General features: G+C 39.7%; 3 protein-coding genes across 8 annotated transcripts in view; 2 read left to right on the top strand and 1 right to left on the bottom strand.

Annotated features, from left to right (window-relative positions):
• Positions 1 to 606: 606 nt before the first annotated feature.
• HMGN3 (high mobility group nucleosomal binding domain 3) lies at positions 607 to 9,318 on the top strand (the record flags this gene model as incomplete). Its single annotated transcript, XM_042016793.1, has 5 exons — positions 607 to 663; positions 4,333 to 4,362; positions 5,017 to 5,064; positions 7,387 to 7,500; positions 8,006 to 9,318. Coding segments are annotated over 5 exons (288 nt in total), but the record flags the coding sequence as incomplete, so codon positions are not given.
• A 7,994-nt stretch (positions 9,319 to 17,312) lies between these two features.
• Positions 17,313 to 25,404, bottom strand: LOC121659039 (translation initiation factor IF-2-like). 5 transcript variants are annotated; one of them, XM_042016752.1, is made up of 3 exons: positions 24,606 to 25,404; positions 24,179 to 24,299; positions 17,313 to 18,262 (listed from the first exon to the last, which is right to left on the bottom strand). In XM_042016752.1, the coding sequence occupies exons 1-3, from the start codon at positions 25,402 to 25,404 to the stop codon at positions 18,256 to 18,258; spliced, it is 927 nt and encodes a 308-aa protein (XP_041872686.1). In that variant the 3' UTR covers positions 17,313 to 18,255. The 5 variants fall into 5 exon arrangements, with proteins under 5 accessions (XP_041872686.1, XP_041872689.1, XP_041872690.1 ...); XM_042016755.1 differs by having other exon boundaries at positions 24,179 to 24,261; XM_042016756.1 differs by lacking the exon at positions 17,313 to 18,262 and adding an exon at positions 23,068 to 23,881.
• Positions 25,405 to 25,454: 50 nt separating this feature from the next.
• Positions 25,455 to 26,427, top strand: part of LOC121659038 (pleckstrin homology domain interacting protein) — a 107,402-nt gene continuing 106,429 nt past the window's right edge. For both annotated transcript variants that reach the window (XM_042016751.1, XM_042016749.1), the window contains exons 1-4: positions 25,455 to 25,543; positions 25,653 to 25,711; positions 25,892 to 25,921; positions 26,080 to 26,139. In XM_042016751.1, coding sequence (XP_041872685.1) covers positions 25,498 to 25,543; positions 25,653 to 25,711; positions 25,892 to 25,921; positions 26,080 to 26,139 — 195 coding nt within the window. In that variant the 5' untranslated portion in view covers positions 25,455 to 25,497. The remainder of the gene's footprint in view (positions 25,544 to 25,652; positions 25,712 to 25,891; positions 25,922 to 26,079; positions 26,140 to 26,427) is intronic.

Here is a 26,427-nt window from a genome sequence, read left to right as displayed (position 1 = left end):
AGAAACATGTTTGTCCCGAGCTTTCCTGTCAATGTCTCAGTATTAAACTGATTTATGCTCTTCTGATGGAGGAGGTGAGATATGATGGAAGGATACTTTTAAAACTTCCAGCTGAGTGAGGCTGAGAGGAAAAAGGAGTAAAGGAGGTTAAGAAATCATTCATTTCAGTAACGCTGTGGTTTTTTGGTTCATGTCAGTGCATCTCAATAGGTTAGATTCATGTTTGGGAAAAAATGTGTTAAATTTCTTGGGAATTTCAAAAGCCATCATAGAGCAAACCTCAGATTTCCAGTTCCTACTGTTGTGCAACCAACAGCTGATTAGGTGGAGCTCCCACTGGAGCCTGTGGATGCTTTAGTTAATTGCCTAGAGGGGCTCTGAGGGATAGTGTGTGATATATGTATGTACCTGGTGCTCAGTCCTCAGATTCTTGCCTGGTTTTGGTAAAGAGACTGGTTTGAGTGCAGTGCATATGTTGTACATACTAATGCAGATTTGTCAGGCTGCTTGAAGTGTTGCAAATGAAAGAGCAGTCTTCATAATCTTTGTTTTGCTGTTGTCTGCATGCTTTTAAGTCTGTAATAAAAACACTGATTTAATATTTTCTTTCAGTCTCCAGAGGGTGCTGAAGGCAAGGATGCAGCAAAAGTAACTAAACAAGAGGCAAGTACATATATATATATATATATAAAATTTGTTTTGGCATGTAATTATTTAACTGGAGATCTGCAGTCTTGTATATCAGAAGATTATGCATTTCTCTGGCACTTCTGGTGTGCTGTTTTCAGTGGGAATAAAGACAGTAAACCACATTTGCACTCTACCTGGCTTGATTTTGTCTTGGCGTACTGAGGATTTATACAACTTATTATTATTATTATTATTATTATTATTATTATTATTATTACAAATTATTTTTTTTTTTTAATTTTTATTATACAACTTATTAGTACACCAAATAAATTCGAGAAAGTTTTAGGGCTTTGATAGACAAACTCTGGTGGATCTTGTGGCAATTACGTAGTATGTTACTGCCTGGGACTGTTGCTCTGTCTCTAGTAGGTTGGCAGAAGAGGGTTAATGCACGCACCTCAGCCAGTCTACTTCAAAACTATTCTTAGCTTAAGTGACTGATGGGAGGGTGTCTTGAATTAAGATACCAGACTCTAAACTGGAGCAGCTGACACATTTGTGTGTTTTCTTTGACTGGATTTGTTTAAAGGACACAGTACATTCTGTCAGAGAAGGCAAGAAGACAGCTGGTGATATCTTGATATCCACAATAAAGTTTGCTAATTTGTTTTTTACAGCCCTTAATGTGAATTTAAAAAACAGGTAGAGAATTATAAGAATTTGTTTTCTTAGGTTGCCTGATTTTGTGGCAGACAAATTTAAATCAGGACCTTGAGAAGAGTGGGTGAATATTTAATTGCTCTGATTGTAAATCTTTGAGCATATTTGATCAGGAAAATAGCAAGTAAAGTATAGCCAGCTCTATGGTTTACTTGTATGAAAGGAGCACTTTTTCATAAGGTTCCTCAAGCAGGTTCTTAAAGAAACTAACTAGGATGGAAGATCTTTCTAAGAATGTCTAACATATAAACTTAGGAGAATAGAGGAGTGGAGGTTAATTTTCATAATGGAGGAGACTGTAAGTGGCGTATTGGAAGGATTTGTGTTTGAGCTTGTGCTGCTGAATATATTTGTTAATGATCTCTAGAAGAGGTACTAAAGAAATGACAAAGTTTGCTGAAGTTTACAAAAGTTGTGGAGGTAATCAGAGGTGAAAGAGGCTGAGAAGGCTGTTATGTCACTGATAAAAAAGTGATAAAATATCGAAAGAAATTCAATATGGAGAAATGCAAATTAATACAGAGGGAGAGGGGAAGACCCAGTGGTGGTCACCAAATGAGCTGTTAATCAGGGGAGAGATTGTAAAATCACAGTGAATAGTTACTAGAAAATGGCAGTAGTTCTAAACAGAAAGTAACTAAAACACAGGAAAAAATGCTAGAGGACACAGTAAGCATCGGTGTATCACAAGATTAATTTGTTGTGCTCTTGGATATGGGTCTACTAAATGAAGCTCTCCTGATAGATGCCATGATAGAATTAAAAGGATACCAAGTACAGTGGGACAAATAGAGGATGTAGAGCAGCTTTTAAAAAAAGATTAACAACCCAAACTGAAAAAACCAAACAACACAGTTTTTCTAGGATTCTTCATCTTTTATATAATGGAGTTGTGATAAAATAATTAGTAACACAAAGAAAGGCAGTTAGAGAATTACTCTTCATGAAAGCCATAAACAAGAGAAATCTAATGAAAGTTAGAGGCAAGAAGTTAAAAGGAGAGACAGCAGAGGGGGAAGGTTTTGCTTTTTATTTTCCACACAGTGCATAATCCCATTATGGAGCTCATAGATGTCACAGGATGTTATGGAAACTGAAAGTGTAAATGAGGACTAGGTTATTAGACAGATTTGTCTAGAAAATAACCCTTGGGGACTATTTAAACACATGATGTGCATATGATATCCAGGTTGGAAAGTTGGCAACATCAGATTGCCAGAAGCTGGTGCAGTAGGAGAGTGCAAAGTGTTGTTCTGTCTGCTCCTTTTCATAGACTCTTTCTGTAGATGTTTGCTAGAGCGCCAGTGTCAAACAGGCTCTTGGGTGAGCTGCTAATTTCTGGGTTAGTACAGCTGTTTGGAGAGGACAAAGGTTCCCAGAGCACATGAAAATGTGACCTTTGCTGACTTGGCTCTAGTTCCCTCCTTATAATCAGATAACACAAAATATGTGCAAACTCCAAATGAGAATTAAAATTACTTACCTGTCAAGCATTTTTGAAGAACTTACGGTTTATGCTGACTTTCTTATGGCAAACAGGTCATGGAACAGGAACAGTTGGGAGGTAGGGAAGAGAATTATAACTTATGTAAATTGATATATTATCCCTTAAAAAGTAGATACTAGCAAAACGTTTCAGTTCCTAAATGTTAAGGGATAGAAATAATTGATTAAGAAAGCAGATTTGTAAAAGATGATACCTTGAGTGAGTTCTTTGATTACCTGACCAACTGAAATGCTTTGTTTATCCTGTTGTAAAATAATGCTAGGCTGCTTCTTAAACAGTTGATATGCTAAATTGCCAAGAAAAGAGAGGTTTACCTTTTTGCTGTTAATGATGCATAAATATTTCATAGCCGAAAATAGGTATTTTTTGACTTCTATTTTGCTGGATGCAGATTTGAACTATTCACTACTGCTTTCCACTAAGAATTCTTGAATGGCTCCAATGAACACAAATTACTGCATTCTTCAGATATTAACAAGAACTTTTTCCTGTTGCAGGATGCGCAGAGCTGTGTTTTTTCTGCTCAACTTAAATGCTTAATATGTAATTAAGAAGTATTTTTGATTCTCTTTTTAAGTTGAGTTATTTTGGATATTTGCTGCAGTTTAGTTCTCCCTTTGTTTTGGCCACACGTGTAATTCTAGTTTTATGACATAGACCAGATTTTAACTCAGTTTATTAACCATGCTGTGTAACTGGATGAATCTGTTTTAATTAATACAAAAATACTGTAAACGAACTAACAAGCTAACAACTATTTTTAAGACTTCAGTAATAAATTTATGACAAAAAGCAGGATGAAATAAAATTTAATAGGGAAAGTGTGTTGAAGTGATAAAAAAGCTGGAGAGAAGCAGAATATCTGGCTCAAGTCTTTCCTTTTGAGATTTGTGTTTAAATAGAAGAAATAATTTCTCCCTCTCATCCTGCAGCTGTCTTTGTGCACCTGGACTCTCAGAGCGAGTGTGTGGAGAACTGAGGAAGTGGAAGGACTTAGTTTCATGTTTTAAAATTTTAGCATACTGATATCCTCTAGAGAAGGATGTTAACTTTATTCACCTGTTAATCAGATGGTATTTGTACTCACTATTACAAGTAACACCTGCTAGATTCTAAAAACATAATTCTAAGTATGTATGAATGAGGTTCAGAGTCCTTTGCACAGGTAGTCAAGCTTACTGGATTTGTGAACCTTTCATAGAGGAAGGGCCTCAGAAGTAGTTGTAAAAGGGTGTGTGCCTGAGGTATTTAACTGCTGAGATTTAGATGTTGTAATTCCTGAACAACTTTTATTTCTAACTTCCACATCACTTTGTCCCTTTAAAAATTTGAGTGTCCAAGGTGAGGAAAATGTGAATTGTTTGGCAATAGACATGTATAGTTTATGCTGTCCTATGAAATGACTGATACTATGTTGCTTTGGATACTTTTTCCTGTAAGCCTATAAAAATGTTCATTTTTTTCCCCTGTAGCCCACGAGACGATCAGCAAGACTGTCAGCTGTAAGTATGTATAGTATCTCCTGGTATATTCTTTTCTAAGCACATATGGTTTCTCAGACCAAACAGGTTTTTTACATTTTGCTTGATTCCATTTTTATTCTTGCTGAGGGGTATTTGAGAACTCCAGCAATGAAGTTATCTGTGTTTTCTTGGTTTCAGGTTTTCAGGTTGTTCTGACAAAAGATACATTTCCCCACTTCAGTGCAACACTGTCTGTTAGGTGCAGTATTGACTTTGTATCATTTTGCAGGCTGATGGTAGTTGTGGAAATGCAGCTACTTCTCTGGAAAGGAGGAGGAGCTGTGTTTCAAGGACTTCATTTGATGCCACTGCTAGCACTTGGTTTTAGTTCCTCTCTCTGTTAGAACATAGCTGACAGGCGGTTTTTTTCATAGTTACTACTAATCTTCATGTTTTACTCGTAGAATGACCCCCAAATTACTTTCACTTCTAGGTGAGTGAACTAATGCAAACAGGTGTGTACAGAGAGGAAGTGCATTTATGCATTAAGGTTTTTCAAACTTTTTATAGATGCATACTATTGAGCAGGAAGTAAGGGAAGGTGTAGGGTGGGGGGGGAAGCAGGGTGTGGAGGAGACTGACTGGCTTCTGGTGGTGCGCCTAACATGTTGTGCAACTAAAAATGTTTTATAGAAACCTGCTCCACCAAAACCTGAACCCAAACCAAGGAAAACAACAAAGGTAAATACTCTTTCTTTTTAGTTACCATTGTTTTAACCTATAGTAAGTAAGTATGTTCCTTCTTTACATTGCAAACAGTTCAATTCACAGCATTTTTTTTTGAGGCATGGGCTCCCCTGCCCTCTCTGCAGCTCCCAGCCCCCCCCTCCCTGGAAAAAACCCACAAATTAGATCATTCTTTTCTTTTTGTTCCACCCCTTCCTGGCCTCATTACTGGCCCAAAGAAAATGTCTTGCCTATTTGATATGCAGACCATGTTAGTTTGTAGTGAATTGCTAGTTTAAGAAGAATTTTTACCTTTACTACACCTTTCCTGAAAAGTACAGGCTTGGTTGAGTAAACTCTACCTGAAACCTAGCAATTTCTACAAAAGCATTTGAGATTACTCTGTGTCATTCTCTTTCCTTGTCTAGAGGTGCAGTACTTCATTTTGTACTGAGAAACTCTTATCTGTTCTTGAAGCCTGGCTGTTGCTGAGAATGCACAATTATGATTAAAGGTGAAATTAAATATATTTAAATTGAATGGTTTAGGTTTTCTGGGCCAGTTACTGTCAAATTAAAATCTTATTAGTGTTTGAAATACCTTTTCAGGATTTCTGCATATAAATCATGTACTTCAGAAACTGTAGATTTATTTGCACCTAAGGGGAATGTTGAATAAGAGCAATTGCTTTATTGGAAAAAAAAGCCCTCATGCTGGACACTGAGTCTAGCACTCCTCACACTTCCATTTTTCAAGTCCTTTTATTGTCATCTCAGTTGGGCAAGTGCCAGGATACAAAGTCCACATGTGAAAGGAAAACTCTTGACTTCAAACACTGTGTGATTTATCAAATAAAATTACCAGTAAAGTCTTGCTGAGTCCATCCTGCTCCCCTCTTAAAAAGAGTATTAATAAAGAAGGAAATGTGGTAGCTTCCATAGCTTCGCGTACCTGTGGGATGAGCTCAGTGTTATGGACTCGGTCTAAGTTGCATGAGAGACATTGGAAGCTTATGTCAGGTGACTCAAATCCTTTATGACATTACTGTAAGTAACTTTTTAATACAGTAATCTTTTTTTCCCAAACCCTAACTGGATCACATTTTAAGGAGTATATTAATTCTGGCCTCCTAAACAGAAAACAGCAAGTGTGTACTCTGGACTTGCTAGTAAACAATGGAAGATGGTACAGACTTGAGATAATTTTGTTAAAAGCTTGCATGTTATGAATTTACAAAGTCAACTCCTTAGTTTGTTCTTCTGTAGGTAAAGAGTTAGTACTATGCTCATACCACTAGTAAACTTCCAAATTAAGCACCACAGCTGCTATGTAACATTGGAGCTGAGGGGTGGAAGGAGTAATTCAGGCTGCCCTGGAACTGGGATTACTGGTGCTCTCACCTCACTGTCCCACTTCTGTGTGGGGATTGGTGGGGAAAGGTAGTTAATGAAGGAAGGCAAGCCGTAATATCCCTGTTCACAGCTATTATTGCCATTTTGGATGGAGAATTCGGAGCAAATGATTGCATGAAAGATAGCCAGTGTTTATCAGAACGACTTTAAATATTAATGTAAAATTGTAAATGCAATACCATTTAAATTTTTTTCCCATTGCATTTTAAATACTTATGTCTCTGCTAACCTTTAGATCACAAACATAAATAAGTACATAGAGAAAGAATTTATGAAAAAATAGTAGACTTCAACACAGGAATTAAGAGCAAATCTCAAAATGAAACTTTGGCTGTTAGAATAGTTCCTTTTGATAAATTTTCTGCTTTGTGTTGCTGCAGATGGAATTTTATTGGTGTTTGCCTCCCTAGTGTGTTGGCTGGTTCTTTCATTGACGTGGAATGACCATCACACACGTTATCAACGTAACAAAAGGAGAGCCAAGGAAAAAACTTAATTTTTAAAATCTAATTTAATATTTTATGTTAATTAAAAATGTAGTGCTGTAGTTACACAAACAGTGTGGTGTTTGTGCTTGGCTCAATAAGCTTTCAATATACTGTAATTGGATTTGTTCACACAGATATCCTGTATGCACCTCATAGATCAGCTCTACCAAAATAGTCTGATATGGTTTTGTATCCCTGAAAAAATTAGCAGAAAAACGAAAGAAGCAGACACCACCACTTTCTAGGAATTTGAGTCTCTGTACAACTTATGTGGATTTACAGTTTCCCGATAGCCTTTAGATGGTTTTCTGTTTCAGTCCAGCACATGCAGCTTGCCAAGACTTGCTGTTTAGTTCATGTGAAAGTTTTTTTGATAAAGATGCAAGGTTCTGGCTACTCATACAACATCTATGGCCATGTTTTTAATCTTCTGTCAGAAGGAACCTGGGACAAAGGCCAGCAAAGGTGCTAAAGGGAAGAAGGATGAAAAGCAAGAAGCTGCAAAGGAAGGTACTACACCATCTGAAAATGGTGAAAATAAAGCTGAAGAGGTACTTTCCACACATACCTCCTGCTGATTGAATCAGTGTTTTTAATTATTCAGCCTTTCAGACATTGTTAGCATGTTCATAATGTTTCTTTTTATTGCCCATAATGTTATTGCAGATTCTCATCTCGCTCAACTGTTAGTGTTTCAACATCCAGAGGTGCCCCACCCAGCACACTGTCAGTAAAAGGGCAGATTGAAACAGTGAAAGTTAAGGGTGCGGTAGAGCATTCAGCATGTGTGCAGTGAATAGAAACAGGTGGTAGTGTGGTGCTTTTCAGTGTGAAGGATGGAAGCTGACAGGTAAGGCTTGTATTGCTTTTGAAAAGCTGGGAGCGATGAGTTGAGAAGTGTGTGACTGTACCTGTTCCGGTTGTGTAAATGTCGTATGGACACAGGTTTGGAACTGAGCTGTTGCAAGAAATCGAAGGAGTAAGGATAGCTTGGGTATTTAGGTACACAGTAGAAATTCACCGTAGTAATTTAGTTTCTTTCTTTCTTCTCCACAGGCTCAGAAAACTGAATCTGTAGGTGACAAGAATGAATGAAATACCATGAGAATTTTGGGTTGATTTTATGTACCTCTTGGACAACTTTTAAAAGATATTTTTATCAAGTATTTTGTAAATGCTAATTTTTTTAGGACTATGATAGTTGACATATTAAACTGTATATGAACATTTCCCTTCTCATAACAGTGCTTTTAGAAATTCCCGTTGTTGCCAAGTAATATAAATATCAACTTAATATTGCAAGGTATGTGTAAAATTGGATCAGCATTCCATACACTTGCTTTAAGAAATTATGTCTTGTGCATATGGTGATGTTTTTACTGTGTGTATTTGGATTTTTCATGCAGTTTTTCTAGAGCAATAATCAGTGGTGCTTTTGTACTTAGGTTTTATGTGATTTTAATGAAACATGGATAGATGTGGCCACCTGCTGACTATTTTGGGTTCTTTTAATGGATTAAAATAAAAGGTCTCCTTGCCTGCAAAACTAAAGACTCCTAATGTTTTCTCTAAATCTGAGGAATGCCTTACTCATATCTTTGACTGTTACAAGGAAGACTAAATGATTTAGTAACAGTTGTTTTGCATGTGGTGTTTGCTTTTTTTCGCTGATGTCTGATTAAAAACCACCCACACAGGAGTAGCAAACTGGGATTTTCAGTGGCCTACAATTTAAGGGCCTCACAGATAAATTCTTCATAGATACAGTCATCAGATACACTGTCACAGGGTGAGTAGAGTTGCCATACTCTGTCAGGATATTGTGTCTTCAGTGAGCTATCAGTACAGAACAAATTCCTTGATTCATAGAGACATACAGCACTTTAAAAGTAACTTTGTTTCTCCCCCACTCTCTTTTCATTAATGTGCATTGTAGTCTATGGAAAACTTTCTCTCTATCTGTAGCCTCAAATTTAATATAAATAGTAATTACTGTTCTGCTTCAGCTGAGGACAGTTGTTAATACATTGAAATCGCTGTTAAACAGTGCTATATATTTGGTACCTGGTAGAAATGGAACAATGAAAGTTTTTTTGAGGTGATTGTGGTGATGTGGTAGATTAGCTAATGATTTTTTAGTGTCCATGTTTCAACTCTGCAGCTCATTCTAAATACCTTTTATGATTTTTCTCCTTCGCTTTTCTCTAGGGGTCCTGGTGTTTCTATTGTTACTTCTGGGATGGGAGGGGTGAAAGAAAAGATGTTCCCTGTTCTTCAGTAGCATTGATTTGTATTGCTCAAGTGGTAGCCATTATGTCTGAGGATACTTTTTGCTTGTTTAAGTCAATAAATAAATGACTGTTGCCTGACCTAGCGTTCTATTTATTCTTTGGGAAGAAATCTCTAGTTGCCTTTTTTAATTACAACCAAAAAGAAGCCAAGCATGTCTACACTTAAAAATTGAAGCTTGATTGCCAAAACTCTCTCCTAGCTAGGAGTTAAGACCTGCATTGATGTAAATGTCACTTACACTTTTTTGATAGGCTTGCTACACCCACAGAAGAGGAGGCTGTTCTTTGCAACACTAACTTAGTTTTGTAAGAAAATTTAAAGTAATTCTCTGCTTTTGGTGATGGAAGGCAGAGGGGTATAACAAGAACTGTAGACAATGAGAAGGGAAGTCCTTAGTGTTACTCAGTGATACATGTTTGGTAATCCTGCAGAGTACTTCTGATTTGCTTTCTGATGGATGCTGCTGAAAGTCTATTAAAAACTATGGTTGTGGGAAGTTGAACCATCTGAACTTTTTCACAGAATCATCAAAGTGCTATTTCTAAGCATTTTTTCAATTTATGGGTTTCTCGTTCCTCTGTATGTATATATTCTCTGGTCATTATGTGTGGATCACCAAGAGATAAGTTGCCTAATCCTATCTAGACACTTGAAGCTCTTGAAATGACCCTTTAAATTTAGATTTTAACTTCAGCATGAGCATCAGAAGACACACTTGTCTGGACAGGCTTATTTAAGGAGAGCTCTTTTAATAAATGGCTAAAAGGTGGGCAAAAATTGGGTCCTTAAACTAATTGCACAATATCTTGACCTAGTAATTTTGGCACAAAGTTCTTCTGTTGTCTCAACCGGATTAGGAGTTTCAGCTCAGTGCCAGAATTCCACTGGAAGCATTTAACAAAAGATCCACTTGGCTAAAGTGAAGTGAAGCACACTACCCTGCTGATTCACTTCACGTTTCTGATTTTTCAAAAGTGCTTTGTAAATGCTTACCTATATTTTTTCTCTACATGTCAAGTTCTCAGAGAAACCTTCAAAGCACTGTATCAAGTTCTAGAACATGTTTTTAAAATTAGATTGGTCACACATTCAGACATATGTAGCAAGAGTCTTCGTGGGCAGGTGGTGATCTGCAGATCACCTTCAGGAAGTATGTAAGTATTTTAGTTTTGAAGTGGCAGTTGGAAGTGCCAGGTGTCACATCTCTGCCATAAGGAAACTTGTATCATCAGTATTTAATGACTGACTGCTTCACACTTGAACACAAGGTTTGGAGGGATCCCTGAAAGCAGTGTTTGTTCTTTGTGGGATGTAACAGATGGGTAACTCAAGGTACATTAAAAAAAGCCGGGAAGGTGTCCAGGTTTCAGCCAAGGACAGGGTTAATGTTTTGCAGTAGCTGTGAGGGGGTGTAGCCTAGAGCTGTGTGGGCGTGTCTAAGACCCAAATGTTATTCAATACCATCTTACCTCATCATCAGGGTCCCAGAATTGGGGAAAAGGGACTCTGTCTCTTCCAAGGAGAAGCATGCCCCTTTCCGGTGGTGGGCTTAGGGTTCATTGTTTCATTGTCTTGGGCTTGGTGAGCTTTTTGTGTGTAAATCACCCACCCTAAAGTGGGTACACTTTTGTCATTAGTATTGTTGCTGTTACTGTTTGTTTTCTTATCTCAGCCTGTGATTTTCACCTTTTGTGCCTCCAATTTTCAACTCCGTCCCTGCAGTGGGAAGGAGGAGGGGAAGTGAGGAGAGTAAGCAAGTGGCATCTGGCTTGGGAGAGTCTCAGTGTGGGCACTGACTTGGAGAGTACCATTCCTAAACCACAACAAAAGGATAGACAGTTTTTTAAGTTTAAAGAAGGCAAGTGCATCAGAAACAAGGCATAATGAATGATCCAAAAAAAAAAAATTACTCATGAGTAGTTAAAGATTCCCCTTCCCTTAGCTTTATATGATTCCCCTTGGTTGTCACTTTCCACTATTTCCATATCCTTGACTGACCTTGGGCTAATTGCATGTGTCAGCACAAGGTTACGCTTGGTATTTTGTCTGTTCAGATGGCAAAGGCAGCTTCTTCTGAACGGAGAACTGTAGATAAGATGCAACCAACTAACGGGAATGCTAATGGAAAATTAACCCTTGTGCTAAACAGCAGTGAAAATTAAGTTGTTTTGGTGCATCTTGCTCAACTCTTTAAAGTTTGAGAGTTATTTGATCTGTTCAAAAATGCAAAAAGAAAAAAAATAGGGAAAGAGAAAAGGACTAGTAAGAAAATAAAGATCCCTTATTAGAATAAATAACATACAAGCTGAATTTCTAGTGGAATTGGGAAAAGTTTTTTTGTTGGTTTTGTTGGCTTTTTTTTTAAACTCAGTTGCATGATTTTTTAAATGTAGTCCTAGAAGGGAAAAATTAGATCACTTAGATGTGCAAGAGAGTACATGGCTTAAATTCAAAGCAGTCTTTCAACCAAAGGTATGTTTCACAATACCGAGCCTCAACAGCCAAAACATTGATTAAATTTCTCCAGAAATTATACAAAATTTATATAACCCTAGAGACATTATGAACTGAGAAACAAGTGGCTGTTCTGTATTCTGTAAAGGTAAGGTGTCATCAAATGAGAAAGGGCAAAATAATCTGAAATGGGAGTCTGTCTCTTCTAAATAAATTGCTTTTGACCTGGCTGCCTTACTGGACCTGTACCTTCACCTGCATCATTGTACCTGGCATCGTGCTGGGCCACTGGCTGGTATCAGATTCAAAGTAACAATTTAGCCCACAATGTCCATTTATATTAAATAAGACAGTAAACTTCTATATCTGAATTAAAGCACTAAAAATACAGGAGACTGTCTATAAACAACTCCAGGATAGCAAGAACTCTGTCACCCTCCTGGCTTAAGGTTTGTTGTCTTTCTTTTATTTGTAAGAAAATGTGAAGAATACTTTCATTGTTAGTTAAATTGCTGCATGCATAATGGTCCGGAGAGACACTAGAATGTTCAGTTCCATTATTTATTTTCATAAAACAAGAATTTTCTACTCCTGTTCTCTCTAGTGTACATACTTTTTGCTTTATCTTAAAATTGAACAGCTAACTGAAGCTGTTACTTGCCTAGATATAGCCAAATTGGCTTGCCAAATTGCCAGCAACTGCCTTCTAGAATGTCTAGTTCTGCATTTATAATAAATCAGATGGACAGTTATAAGAAATAAACTGTTTCGATACATTGTGCCCTTCGTGATGACACGGACTAACAGGTGTTTAACTAATACAGCAAAGTACCCTCCCAAGCACCTTCAAAGTAGCTATAAATGAGTTCTGGTGAAAAATGACTCAACTAACACCAGATTTTAAATTTGTCTACTGATGCTAATCATAATATGAATGGAAAATCATATTTGCATACCTGCTAAGATAAGGATTAAGCTAGTAATTCAAATTCATGCTCAAAAAATAATCTTGATTGCGTGAGGCCATTGTGCTTAATTTTAGTTCTGCATTTATGTTACAGTAGTATAACTTGTAGGAATTGTTTTATCACTGTTTCCCTTCTCATTCAGAAATAAATTTCAGACTTGGAGCCCATAAAAACTGAATTTATGCTGGACAATTTCAGGTACTAAGCTGCTTGATATGAATCTTCCAATCATGAACAATTTAATGGAGAGCAATATAATTTAAGATGACAACGCAGTGACTGGAAAGAGTGATCTTGTCAAAGTCCTGTCTCTTTCTAAAATGGCTATAAAATGTTACTGTAGTTTCTTGCAAAATAAAGGTTGTAGAACAAGAACTTTTGCCCCATTGTGAGACGAAGCTGGAAGATCATTCTAAGCTTTCTTTAGAATAATAATAATAATAATAATAATAATGATAGTAATAAATCTGATTTCTAAAAACCAAACCAAAAGCCTCCTAGTTTCTGATGTCATATATATGTATGTATATGTCAGGCATGTTCTGTAAGAAGTTGGAAGATGTGAGCTCTTAATACAAAGGGGTTCATAACTATTGGAAACGAAGCGTGTGATGTATGTATGTCAGGTGCATCTAGAATAACTGAGTAAGAAAGGAGTAGCAGTATTGGGGATTTTTTGTGATTCTGTACATAGCCATCTTATAGGTGGCTGCACGTTATCCCTAAGAGGGAGGAGTGCTGCTACTGCAGCAGCTGGGGGTCATCCCAGAATGAGGTTGGAAGAAAGTTCCCTGGTGGCTGAGTGTAGGAGCAATGTGTGAATACTCTGCAGTGACTGCACAGCAGTGATGCTTTGTGGAAGACAATCTGGATGGGCAAGGGGCAGGGGGCAGAGCTGGGAATGGCAGGAGGGGGGAAGTAGTCTGATCCTGTAATCTGGGTGAGTGGGTGTGGAGGAAGAGATCTTGCACAACATAGGAGAAGCATTTTTCTAGGAACAGGAGCAAGAGAGAAACAGCAAAATTCTTTGCATGTGCAAGCAAGCCTTGAATGTCACTAGATTTATTTTTTTCCCTTGGGTCCTTTATCAACAATCCAGTTACTGAGGGCACAGTATTTTTATTTTGCTCCCTCTGGGATATGTTCCTGGTAAAGCTTGTAATTGTAGGGGGGTTTTTTTCCTACTTCCTTGAAGGCATTTTTGCACTTAAGTATCATTTGTGTATCGGTGCCAAATCTCCACCTGCAGGATAACTACTGGTTGTGTTGATCACCTTCTGGAGTCTTTCAGGAAGCTTTGCCTTCTTTACCCCCAAGAGAACTAGGGAAATGAAGGTTTAAATATAAGGTACCTCTGAGCATCAGGAGGCTACTGGGGAGTCTGCTATCTACCTCAGTGACAATAGATACTAGACTTTGAGGTGAGATGGAAGAGAGAGAGCCAGGGGAAGGCCAGCTGAGCATAGCACCTCTACTACTGTTTTGTGACTTCTTTATAGTGGCCATGCACAAGATGAGGGTTGCTTGGCCTCAGCAGCCAGAGGGGAGGTGGAGCCCGTGGATTCACAAGGTGTGTGCAGTGGTAGTTCATCAAAGGGAACAGTATGACTGGTGCAGATTATTCCAATGCAGAAAGGGCACACTTCCAAATAGTTGCATAAGGATAGATTTGGTTGTGACATTTCTGGCAGCTGGTTGTCTTACATGACTATGATGAATCAGAAAGTTGGCAATAGTTATTCCAAGATAGTGGATGTGGATAATATTAACAGGAATTAATTACAAGATATGGCTAGTGCTCTGCTAGTACACAGGCTGTTAGGACTATGGGAAGTGTATGAAATTGGTTTTAAATATTGAGTTACAAGTGCCAATTACAGCAGCATTTGAATATAATTGTGAAGGCATCCCAAAAATACCAGCAAAAAATAAAATTGTATTTCCAAGTAGATGTCACCCTCAGTGATGAAACTGCAAGACGGATCACTGCCACACAGGTTTTAAGCAACTGATGTTAGAGCATTTGTCTTTGGCTCTGTCGAGCCACTGTCCTATTCACACTTGAATGATCACAGGGGAGTCCTAACTTATTTTTTAAATGCTGCCTCCTTTAAGTGAAAACAATAATAATGCTCCTCATCTGATGGATGCTTCAGCATTAGCATTGGATCCATCCTTCCATGATGGGGTGGTGTTTCAGGTTGATAGGTCCTACAACACATTAGATAATATGCAGAAAGAAGCCAGCACCACAAATACTGCATTATTACAAAATTCAATGACCAATTCAGTTCATCACTAATAACAATAGCCTTGTTTTATATCAAGCATGGAAAATACCGGCTGTCCCTTTATTCATGAAGCAATTCGACAAAGCATTTGGCGTCATATATCTCTTAACAACAGTGCATCTGATATGTTTAGCAGATTATATTATTGTTGGACCATGAATAAAGGACTCAGTTACATATTACCTTTTTTAAAACAGGGTGTTTCACCTTCCCCCCCATAGTCATATTTTCACCAGATAACAAGCCAGTGGCAAGAAGCTTTATGCCCAAGCGCTGCTTAAGAATTCTTTTCAGTGCTTTCCATACACTAGTCTTCCTATTCCCAGTAAGGTCTGACAAAGTCTTTGAGAAATTAGAGGGCTGGGCAAACACCCCACTGTATGAAGTTTAACAAAGACAAGTGCTGGATTCTGCACCTGGGATGGGGCAACCCTGGATGTACAGACAGAGCAGGGAATGAGATGCTGGAAAGCAGTGCCATGGAAAGGGACCTGGGGGTCCTGGTCGATGGCAAGTTGAACATGAGTCAACAGTGCCCTGGCAACCAGGAGGGCCAACCCTGTCCTGGGGGGCATCAGGCACAGCATCACCAGCCGGGCAAGAGAGGGGATTGTCCTGCTCTGCTCTGCTCTGGGGCTGCCTCACCTCGAGTGCTGGGGGCAGTTTTGGGTGCCACAATGTTAGAAAGACATTAAACTGTTAGAGAGTGTCCAAAGGAGGGCAACAAAGATGGTGAAGGGCCTTGAGGGGAAGCCGTGTGAGGAGCAGCTGAGGGCACTTGGTCTGTTCAGGCTGGAGAAGAGGAGACTGAGGGGAGACCTCACTGCAGTTACAACTTCCTCATGAGGGGAAGAGGAAATCTCTGTGGTGACCGGTGACAGGACCAATGGAATGCCTGAAGTTGTGTCAGGGAAGGTTTAGGTTGGATAATAGGAAAAAGTTTTTCACCCAGAGGATGGTTGAGCACTGCAACAGGCTCCCCAGGGACGTGATCACAGCATCAAGCCTGACAGAGTTCAAGAAATGTTTGGACAATGCTCTTGGGCATGATGCAATATTAGAGGCTGACCTATGTAGGGCCAGGAGTTGATAATCCTTGTGGGTCCCCTCCAAATCAGGATATTCTATGATTCTAAGATGTAAGTTCTCCTTTGTAACATCCCTCAACCTTTAAATAGATTTGTTGGGGGCAACTGCAGCCAGCACGTGACCACCACAGATTGTAGGTAGTTATCAGGTCAGAACACTGTAGCAATAGTTGAGATATACTGTGAATCTCTCTGACAGATGTTAATTAGTTTACCTCCATGTAAAGTTTTCTTTCAACTTCTCATCAGTTTGAGACTTTGTATTTTCAGGTTTATTTTTGACATCAACTCTTCAACAATCTTCAGTGCGGCCCTGACAAGTTTTTATGATCATTTTAAGAATTTCAGCATTTTCTCATTATTTAGTGGACAGAATAAAGACTCAAATAATTTGGAGGCTGAGCAAAAATGAACTGAGCTGTCTTGGGGTTTGTTACAAACTAGCTAGGATTTATTTCTGCCTCTAGAACTTCCTAGCAAAGGACATCGTTGTGGAATGTATTCTGTGTTTTACATACTATACCTAAAAGGACATCTCAGTTTCAGAATTAAAGCACAATGGCAGTTTCAGTTTTGTTTGTCGCAAAGGCTGTGTCTGTGCTAGCAAACCAAGAGGTGCCAGGGCACAGAGCTGCAGACTTGAAGCCCACAGCTTACACTGTTAAATTTTTGACAGCAGAGTCCCTGTACTAGGTCCAGGATAAGCAGCATTCTCACAAGCAACCGTTTGCATGGCTCAGGGGGTAGCTGTGGCCCAGCTGACAATGCAAATGCAGCTGTCCTGTTTTGGTGGTTGAAAGAGCCCAGTAATATGGATATGGTCACTGGCATGAGCAACTGGCCAGAAACTGGGCAGTAGTCTCTTCAGATTACTACTATGGGTAAAATTCCAAACTGAGGAATTCAGCAGCAAGAACGCCTTACCTTCTGTGTACTGGAATTTGAAATTTTGTTGTCTGCGAATATGCCTTGACCTGTCCTCTCACAGAGTCCTATGCTATTAGAATTATCCATCAGTGAATGAACTGAAAGTCATACACACCACTCTCCTGGGGGAGGAGACAAATGTAAGGATGCTGGCTGCTGAAAAATTTCAAATTAAAAATGAGGGTTGGGAGTATATGGGAACAACACAATTCAGAGGTACACTTAATGTGTTGAAATCTGGGATGTACCAAGACTGGCATGTTGTTAAAACTGTCAGCAACTGCTATGCAGGGTCTGAGGGAAGCACTTTTAAACATATATACAAAAAAATTGATACATGGACTAAATAGACTTGGCTTTATTATAACTAGGTTAAAAATAAATACTTGTGTGTTTCTTCAACTGCTCAATCTAGTCTTCATGAGATGTTTCTTTACATCGGCTGATTGACTTTTAGTGTTATTTGGTGCTTTACTTATAAGGGCCTGCCAAGAGGCAATTAGTGGTAGTCAAACTTGATGCTGAAAGATCAAGTTCAATTCCTTTTTTATTCAATCTTGGAAGTTAGATTTTTTTGTTTTAAATTCACACGTGCAGAAACTAGCTGTTTCTGCTAGTTTTTAGTGCTCCAGAGCTTATTGCAAGAACACCCATCAGTGATGAGGTGAGAATGTGCATGACACTAACAATAAAATAATCTATCCATCATTTTACCATTCAAAATATAGATACTCAATTCTCCAACAGTTAAAGTTTCTGAGTGTCTAAAAAACTTCTTAGTTTGCCCAACACTGCCTGTTCCAGGCAGCTCATAATCCACAAATCTTCTGCTTGTCTTGCCTATACACCCTATGGATCATTTTCTGAGCATGCTTACCAAACTAGGTCCTAACCAAAGAGGGGGTTGTGCAGTTTTAATTTACTCTGGTGTGCAGGAGGATCCCACTTCAGTTTAAATTCTTCCAGGGAAGAGAAATCAGTATTTTGTACCTCAGAATAGACTGAGCTAGCCACCTGGGAAAATAACCTCAAGAGAGGGTTCTTAATCTCTTTTAAAAAAGCTGCTCCACTCTGCATGAGGAAACTACACATTAGTTCATCTAGAATGATCACAATCTTTTAATCTTGTGGTAGGGCCTCACCTGGGAAAAGGGAGTCACATGTGCCAGTCTTCATCTTACACTAGTATTAGGTTAAAAACAAGGAAGCAAACAAAAAAATGTAACCAGCATCACGTATGTGCAGGGATCGTTTGCAGTCTGATCACACTTCTTGTCTCTGGTACTCTAAAACCTGTAAAATCAAGAGCTTGGTTCAATTATTTTAAATTAGCAGTTATCTTACACAATTTGTATCTCAATTAGTACACCATGCCTATGTGGTTCACCATAGCTGGGCAAACTGAAAATATAAAATAATTATTTCAAGGCACCAAGTAGATGCTATACAAGAATACAAAATATTGAGAAATCTGGATCAGCAGACCAGTATTTTTGCAGAAGACTGAACAATAAATGGAGATTGGAATCTCAGTGATGTGTATTTCATGGATGACTGACAAATCACATATGCTACACAAAGTAGGCACTGTCAGCCAAATGGCTCAATGCTAACAGCCCTGAATCTTTACTGTAAGTACAAATATTGGTACTACTCACTCTACATCGTTGCTATTTTGGGGAAAGCAGATATTTCAAGTGCATAGAAATAAAAATACTTGGTAGGTCTAAACTAAAACAACATGAGAAGGAAACACTTGGGAAAAACTGAGGATTGTCTTTAGGCTGGCAACAGAGTGAAGCTGTGTTAGATCAGACTAACGGTCTTTATAATTATGTATCTGTACTATCATTGGCTGTTCTTATCCACAGAAGTATCAGTTCTTCTGAAGACTGCTAAAATTCTTGCCAATTGAGAATTCTGAGGTGAAAGTAAAGCCAGAATGGCTATATTTTGTTATGAGGAAAAACATAGTTTTTAATTTGAAATCTTTCAAGTGTTTCAATTCTTGAACTATGCCCTAGAGTTTATAAAGGATCTTGCTTTATCTTTGGTGAAACTGAGAAATTTTGTATGCACTGATTAAATATTACTTCCTCCATGTATTTTATTCCTTTTCCTTGGTCTTTAATCCTATTCCTAGGGTATTTTTCCTTGATCCTAATTTCCTCCTGAACTCTAATTTTTTTGAGATAGGGTGAAAGACTTAATGCAGTATTACAACAGAAGATGTGTTATTGTTTTGTTTTGCTTCACTGGCTTCATATTAGAGTTCTAGAAAAAAAAATTACCATATTCTCAATGTTGAATATGTAATAAATAAATGGTCTTTTAAAAAGATTTACTACTGGCTATCAAATAGAAGGTGTTTTTCCCCACTTATATTGGTTAAGAACCCATAAGGAGAATGAATTACTCATATAATTTCTTCAATAGATTATTTTGAATGTAACATCATGAAATTTTACCTACATTGTTCTGCTCATCTCTTCTCCAGGTAGATTTCACTGATATTTCTTATGGCCTCCTCTACTTTTATCTAAATTGCATATTAGCAAGTTTATCAGACCATATATCTGATAACAATATGACAGAGTCCCTTAAGTTATTACATAGATGTAAATCTTTAACAGTCTATTGTATTAACTCAGGGAAATTCCAAGTCTATACCAAAGCTACTGATAGCCAGCACCATTTTGAAAAATCGGGAAAATAACCTCTCATCTGTATTTTAAAAAGTTGCATTTCTAACAGGCTACTACAGTAAATGAAAAAATCAAATCCAAACCTCTAACTGGAAATGCCCTCGAACTTGGTTAAACAGAAATTTAAATTTTCATTTAGAGAATTAGAAAGACAAACAATAGCTGAAAATCACTACTAAATTGTGTGTTAATAAACTTTATTATTTACCAATTTAAATAAAATTTGTCACTTAAGACTTCAAGTAAGTCTTCTTAGACTCAGAACACTAATATGAAGCCATTGAAACAAATGAACAATACACCTTATCTTCTGTTCAACAAAAATTGCCTTAGCATGTTGGAATACCTTACTACAAAGTGAAATAACAGCAAACATTTTCAAAATTTTTGTAGAAGTAATAATCTAAGCAAATAATTGTCAATATACAAAGCAACATAGTTCCTATTTTCATTATGGAGTAGCTCTCCTCTAAAATATACCCTGTGTATTCATTTTTTGAAAGCTCCCCTTAAAAAAAAACTTCTACATAATCCTTGGAACACTCAGAAAACTTTGGCGACATCAAATAGATGTGAAAATAGACATGGCAAATATCCAAGAGTCTCTGTGAAGAAAAGCCCAATAGCAAACAATTAAGTACAGCAGTTTAATAATTTTCTTAATATCCTCTGGATAACTAGGGAAAGTATTCAGCATAGAAAGTTGTACTGTCAAACTGAGGAAGGAAATTTAATTTAAAGTCTTTTACAAAATACAGGAGCACAAATAAAATTGCTTTAAAACAAAACAAACCCAAACAAAATCCCCAACATGAACCAGTAGAATTCCTCTATTCAGTAGGAATAACATAGGCCTTATTCTTAGTTTCTCTTTGCAAGGGAAGGTTTTGTACTCAAAGACATAACTGTGAAACTGAAAAAATGTCGTGGCTGGTGCAATTCGTATTTATTTGGGTAACAGCACATCAAAGAGGTTTTTAGGTTCATTGAATGAACTCCAACAAGGCTCATTTACTGCTCAAAATATAAATGACATATAGATCTACTTTCAAAAACCTGATAGTAGATTTGCAGCTAATTATTTGTTTTTATACAAAAATGAATGTTGTCTTCATAAGTGTCTTGATTTTGCTTTATTCTTCCAGCTGCACAGGAGGAGAACAGATAGAAAACATTTGTCAGAGGCTAACCTATTTGTGTGCTTTTTTAAAAATGTTAATTTGTCTGTGCTGATGGTGGTTTGGGTAATACAGATGCCTAATTCTAAGCTACTCTTCACCATGGGTGAGAAACAAGCAGGAGTAACAGGAAATATTTTCAAAAATAGTGAAGTGGGAAGACATGCCCATTCTGTGGTAAAGGGCACACTGAAACGGGAAATAAAGTAAAAAATAGAAGCATACAGTTCGCTATTTAATATCTGATGAGGGCAGAATACAGTGCAGCTAAGCACTCTGTCAGGAACTTCATAGTAGAAAGTTCAGGTAGGTTACTGATGCAGGGTGCAGAAAAGATGTGGATGTATTCTTGGCGTGAAGCATGAACAGGTGAGTATTTAAATGAATTTTGATGTGAAGCTTCTTAGTTAACTCCAAGTCATTGTTTGAAACTACAGAAGGAATTTGCTCATAGTAGCATTGTATTTTAGCATGTGTGGTTCTTTCTGCATGAAGTTAATATAAGTGATAATAATAAAGTTGCTGGCCTCACAAGCACTCATCACACACTTCTGGCCCTTGTAAGGTTTATGGTTGGTTTCAAGAGTAAGAAACAACAAGCAACTAGTAGTGATAATTCTCATTTGAGGTAGAAAAAAACCACCAAAAACCCCCTGTTCAAGTAACCAACCAACCATCCAAAACCGAGGAAAGCTTAGTCACTGCTTTGTGTTGCTCTCAGCCACCCCCTGCCAATATCATGCTTCAAATATTTAGCTACATTGTTCAGCTTGACAATTTACAAACCCTAAATACATTTCTTTGTCTCTAAAGAAAAGGAGAAGAGCAAATTTCAGAAGAAACAGAAAGGCTTTTCATGTCAAGAACTGCCACTACTAGGATCCAAGTAATGTACTTTCTGGGCACAAGGTATAAAATTATGCTGACACAAAAAAGCACTGGCTAAAATATATCAGTAAAAAAAAAAAAACAAACAAAAAAACCCCTAAGGAACCAACCCCAAAAGTGCAGAAGGAAACCAGAAAAAGCAAGAAGAAACCAAAGATGCTGCATTCTTATCTGTCAAAAGTAACCAGTAATTCAGAAATATATCTGTATTTGGATACTTATACAGCTTATAGCACTTCTTAGGGGGGAAGAGGAAGATGGAAGGGAAAAAAAAAGGCCAAGTTAAGGTAAAAAGAGACATCCCAAACCAGCAACTCTTGAGATCAGTCCATAGCTTAGTATAGCTGAAGTGTAAAATCTGCAGCAACAGGAAAATCTAGGAAACTTTATTCTTCCTTTTCTTTTTGTAAAATTAATTTAGCAATTGTGTGTGAATATTAACATTTGAAAGTCACAAAATAAAATAATTCCATTACTTTTTATTTTTTTAAATGAAGACCTTTCACAGTAATTTCTCCTGAAAACATTGAATCTTACTGACAAAGCAGGACTGATGTATTTTAGTTTAGAATGATGTAAGGTGACAAGATCACATGAAAGAAAAGGGATTATGTGAAAGCAAAACAATAGATAATAAAAATTCAGAGATTATATTTTTCTCCACGTGTGTACATTATAAAAAAAATCTTCTATTTAACTACAAGAGTAAAAAAACCTTTTAAAATATCTCTGAAAAATGAATGGAATATTAGTGTTGTAGGAATTCTCAGTACTCATTCTCACATGTATCATCAAACAATAATTAGGCATTTTCTCTTGTGTGTGACTTTCATGTTATACCACACATAAACAAAAAAGTCCCATCAGATTTCATCTGTAAAAAGAAAGTGGAATGTATGTTTGTAAAAGCTGTTTATTAAATATTTACTTGTAGTACTGCAGTGCTCAAGCTCAAGTCTGGGACTATGATTTCATTTTGCTTGGTGATCTACAAAAATTAAATAAAAAGACACAATCCTTATTTTATTGTCAAAACACCAAGAACTTTTTGACTGCAATAGGAAAAGTTAGTAGTTGCCGAAAGAACAAGGAGGGTCAATATATCCATGAGAGCTTTTCCTCTACTTTAGTCTCCTTACTGTTAAAACTTCTCTATTGCTTGGTTTACAGTTTCAGTGATGTCATACATAAGGATACTTTCTTTTATGTAAACATCAAGGGAAATTAAAATGTTAATCACATTATTCATGTAGCCCTTTGTTGTGAGAGTCACCTATGAGAGATATTACAATACATATTTTACATTGCTAAGAAAAGATTCAAGTCATTTTATTTTTTAAATCTTTATTAGACATTAAATATTATTTCATTGCCATTTTAATTATTTGAAGTGTGGATTTAAAATGAAGCTGAAACAGTGGTTATTGTTACAAATCTGGGGAAAGGGAGATACACGCACATTTTAAAATATATAATGATCATAGCCACAGATAATGTGATCAAATCTAGTACATACAGTCTTGCTTTTTATTTTTAAAAAAAGAATCCTACAAAATTCAGTTACCCTAATGATAACGAATTCTAGATTAGGATTTTAATGATTTTTAGGATATGTGATAATTGTATGTAAAAAATGCACAGCATGTAGACATCCGCTATATAAATTTAATTTTTATAATAAGACAATGGAAATACGTTACATTTTAGCCTCCTTTCTCTAATCTTTCAGGGTAACATTTCTTCAATAAAGCAGAAGGCTGATTGCAGCAAAGCTTTCTCACTGTGTCACGCACAAAGCTTGAGATCCTAAAGTGAGCTTGCAGGCCTCGGAAACACGTATAAAAATGCTCAACTCATCTTACCCTCAGCTGCACAGAAATGTAGTTCAAATTTAATTTTGTTGAAAGTTAGATAGCTGAAAATTTCAGGGGGTTTTATGTACAGAAAAAAAATAGTTCTTTGTCTAGTTTCTATATAATTTCAAATATACTTTTGTCTTTGCTTCACAAGTTAACATCAGTTAATAACTGAGGCTAATGGAATATTAAAAAATGACAGGCTTCCCCTGTTTACATTGATCCCTGCTAAATTCATTCTTATTGTCCACAAACACATTCGTTCTTGCAAGGCCCCAACGCGACCTGAAAAAGCACAGACACATTGCAAAACATAGAGACAACCAATTATGCTCCTTTAAATCCCTCATCAGATATGGATTTTTTTAAAGCTAATTATCAGCGGACATCTGCTTTGTTTTTATTTTCTTTTTGACTGTAAGCAGCAAAGAAACAGTTACAGCACAAATCAGAACGTTTTATTCGGTATCCTCAAGCTAGCAAACATTAAATAAAGAAATGATTTAACCGCTAACCAGGCCCCGTACAATGTTGCAGCCTTTCAGGAACCTTCGGTAGGTTATCGATCCGCTAGTGAATTACCTCCAGTTCAGCCATAGGTTGCAGGCATCACCATCCATCGCTCGTCCTCGCGTTGACAACACTCCTCCTCTTGCCCACCGCTCCTGGAAGGCAGAAGATTCGTCAGTCCCGCATGTCTGATCTGGTTGGCGGCAAGAGCAATGAATAAAATCGTTATCAGCTGTCGGGGGTTGGTTTTTTTTGTTTGTTTGTTTTGGTTGGTTGGTTTTTTTTTAAGGGAAGTTCTCAAAGCGAGCGCCCTGCGCTCCCTTCACCCCGGCTACGCCCGGCAGAGCTGCCTGGGTAGCCCCGCCGAACAACGGAGAAAGGCGCCTTTCTGGCTGTTTGGGGCTTGCTGGGATTTCCCCCCGCTCCGGACCCACGGCAGGAACCAAGGCACGATGTTGCAAAAATAAGAACCAACAACGCGTGACACTGTGGCACTTACGCGCAGATGCCAAAGCCCCTGGCAGCGCCCTGGCGTCCATGGCTGGCTCCGAGGGAGCGGGCTGGGCTACGGGGGAGCCGCGGCAAGCGGGGGGTGTGGAAGCACCGGATCTCCCCAGCGGGGCCGCGCTCCCCAGGGGCATTTTGGCTTCGCTCGCTTCCCATTCTTGCGACGCTGGAACTCGGGAACTTCCAGCGCCGCCGCCGCCGCCGCCGCCAGTCGCCGCTGCCCCGCGGCCGTCGCAGCCCCTCCTCCTCCCCGTGCGTCGTATCCCTCCGCGCTCCGGCACCGCGCAGAGAAAGCGCCTTTCAGCCGCCCGCCCGCCGCCTTCCCGCCCACCCCGCCGACATCTTCTGCCACAGCCCGCCCGCCTTCCCGCTAATAAACGCGTAGCGCTCGCCCCTCTCTCCCCTCCAGCGTCGCGCAGCGCCGGGGGCCGCCGCGGTAGCGGGGCGGCAGCCGGGGGCAGGAGAGACGGACTCCCCCCTTCCTTCCCCGGCTGGCCGCCCCCGCCAGGCAGCGCCAGGGACTGGGGGGGGGGGGGGGCGCGGGGGGAAGGGGCGGCGCGCGGGGCCGTGGGGGCTGAGGAGGGGGCGCGGAGGAGGAGGGGACTCTTTCTCCGGGCGGAGGGATCGCGCTCGCTCGCGCTGGCTGGCTGGCGGCGGCGGCGGCGGCGTTGGCGGCGGGCGGCTGCGAGTTGTTGTTTCCTCCTCCTCCTGCTGCTGCTGCCCGTGGGTTGAATGGTGGAGCCGAGACTCTCCCCGGTGAACGAGCAGTGACAGCGATCGGGCGGGCGCATTTCGCTGGGACCCGACGCTGCCGCGGGAGCGCGGCCCGGGCAACCCCCCTTCTCCACCTTCCCCCCCCTCCCCTCCCCGGTTTTCTCCTCGCCATGTCCGGGGACGGCGGCAGCCGGCACACGGCGGAGCTGCGAGCGGGTGAGTGGTGGCCGGGGGAGCCGGAGAGGGGCGGCGGGCAGGGGGAAGAAAGGGAAGCCCGCGGGGAAGGGGCGAGCTCCAGCCCTGACGGCCTCTCCTCTCTCCGCAGAGCTCTACTTCCTCATCGCTCGCTTTTTGGAGGACGGACCATGCCAGCAAGCGGCTCAGGTAGGGGATGGAGGGATGGATGGATGGAGAGATGGATGGATGGCGCCGCCGGGCCTGGCGGGGAGGGGGCGGCCGGGCAGGGCGGCTGATCGGGCGGCGCGCTGGCCGCCTCGTCCTCCTTCTCCCTTTTTCTCTCTTTTTGAAACCTTTTCTCACGCCCCGCTTTTGTTGTTGCTGCAGGTCCTGATCCGAGAAGTGGCGGAAAAAGAGGTAAGAGCGGCGCCGTGCACCCGGCACTTGCCCCGCCTGCGGCCTCCCTCCCCCTTCCCTCGCTCTCCCGCTTCCCCCGCCCCATCCCGGGCGCTGCCGGGGGGCTCCTCGGGGGAGGGGGGAGCCGCTCACGGGGCGCCCTCTCTTCACTCCCTTAGCTGCTGCCCAAGCGCACGGACTGGACGGGCAAGGAGCATCCCCGGAGCTACGAGAACCTGGTAAGAGGAGCAGGCGCTGGTAACAGGAGAGAGCGCTGCGGCGGGCAAAGTTGTTTTTCCCCCTCCCTCACTCTCCCTGAGCAGCCCGGTAAAAAAATTGAATTTCCCGCAAAAAAAAAAAAAAAAAGGCAACTTAAAAAAAAAAAAAAACAAAAAAACTTTGTAATTTTTTTTTTTTTTTTTTTAATTTTTGTAACAGCCTATGTCTTTCCCTGCACTCCCTCTCAGTGTCCCGGGCGGGCGCGGGCCGGGGTCCGGCCGGTGCCCGCCCGCCCGAGCGGGGTCAAT

The sequence above is a fragment of the Corvus kubaryi genome, unplaced genomic scaffold (genome assembly GCF_017639235.1).
Source record: "Corvus kubaryi isolate FWS band 111438036 unplaced genomic scaffold, C.kubaryi_AGA036_p1.0 split3-73, whole genome shotgun sequence".
In the NCBI taxonomy this organism is placed as follows: Eukaryota; Metazoa; Chordata; class Aves; order Passeriformes; family Corvidae; genus Corvus; species Corvus kubaryi.
Note: the sequence above shows the minus strand (reverse complement) of the source record. Positions and strands in the feature narration are given on the sequence as shown.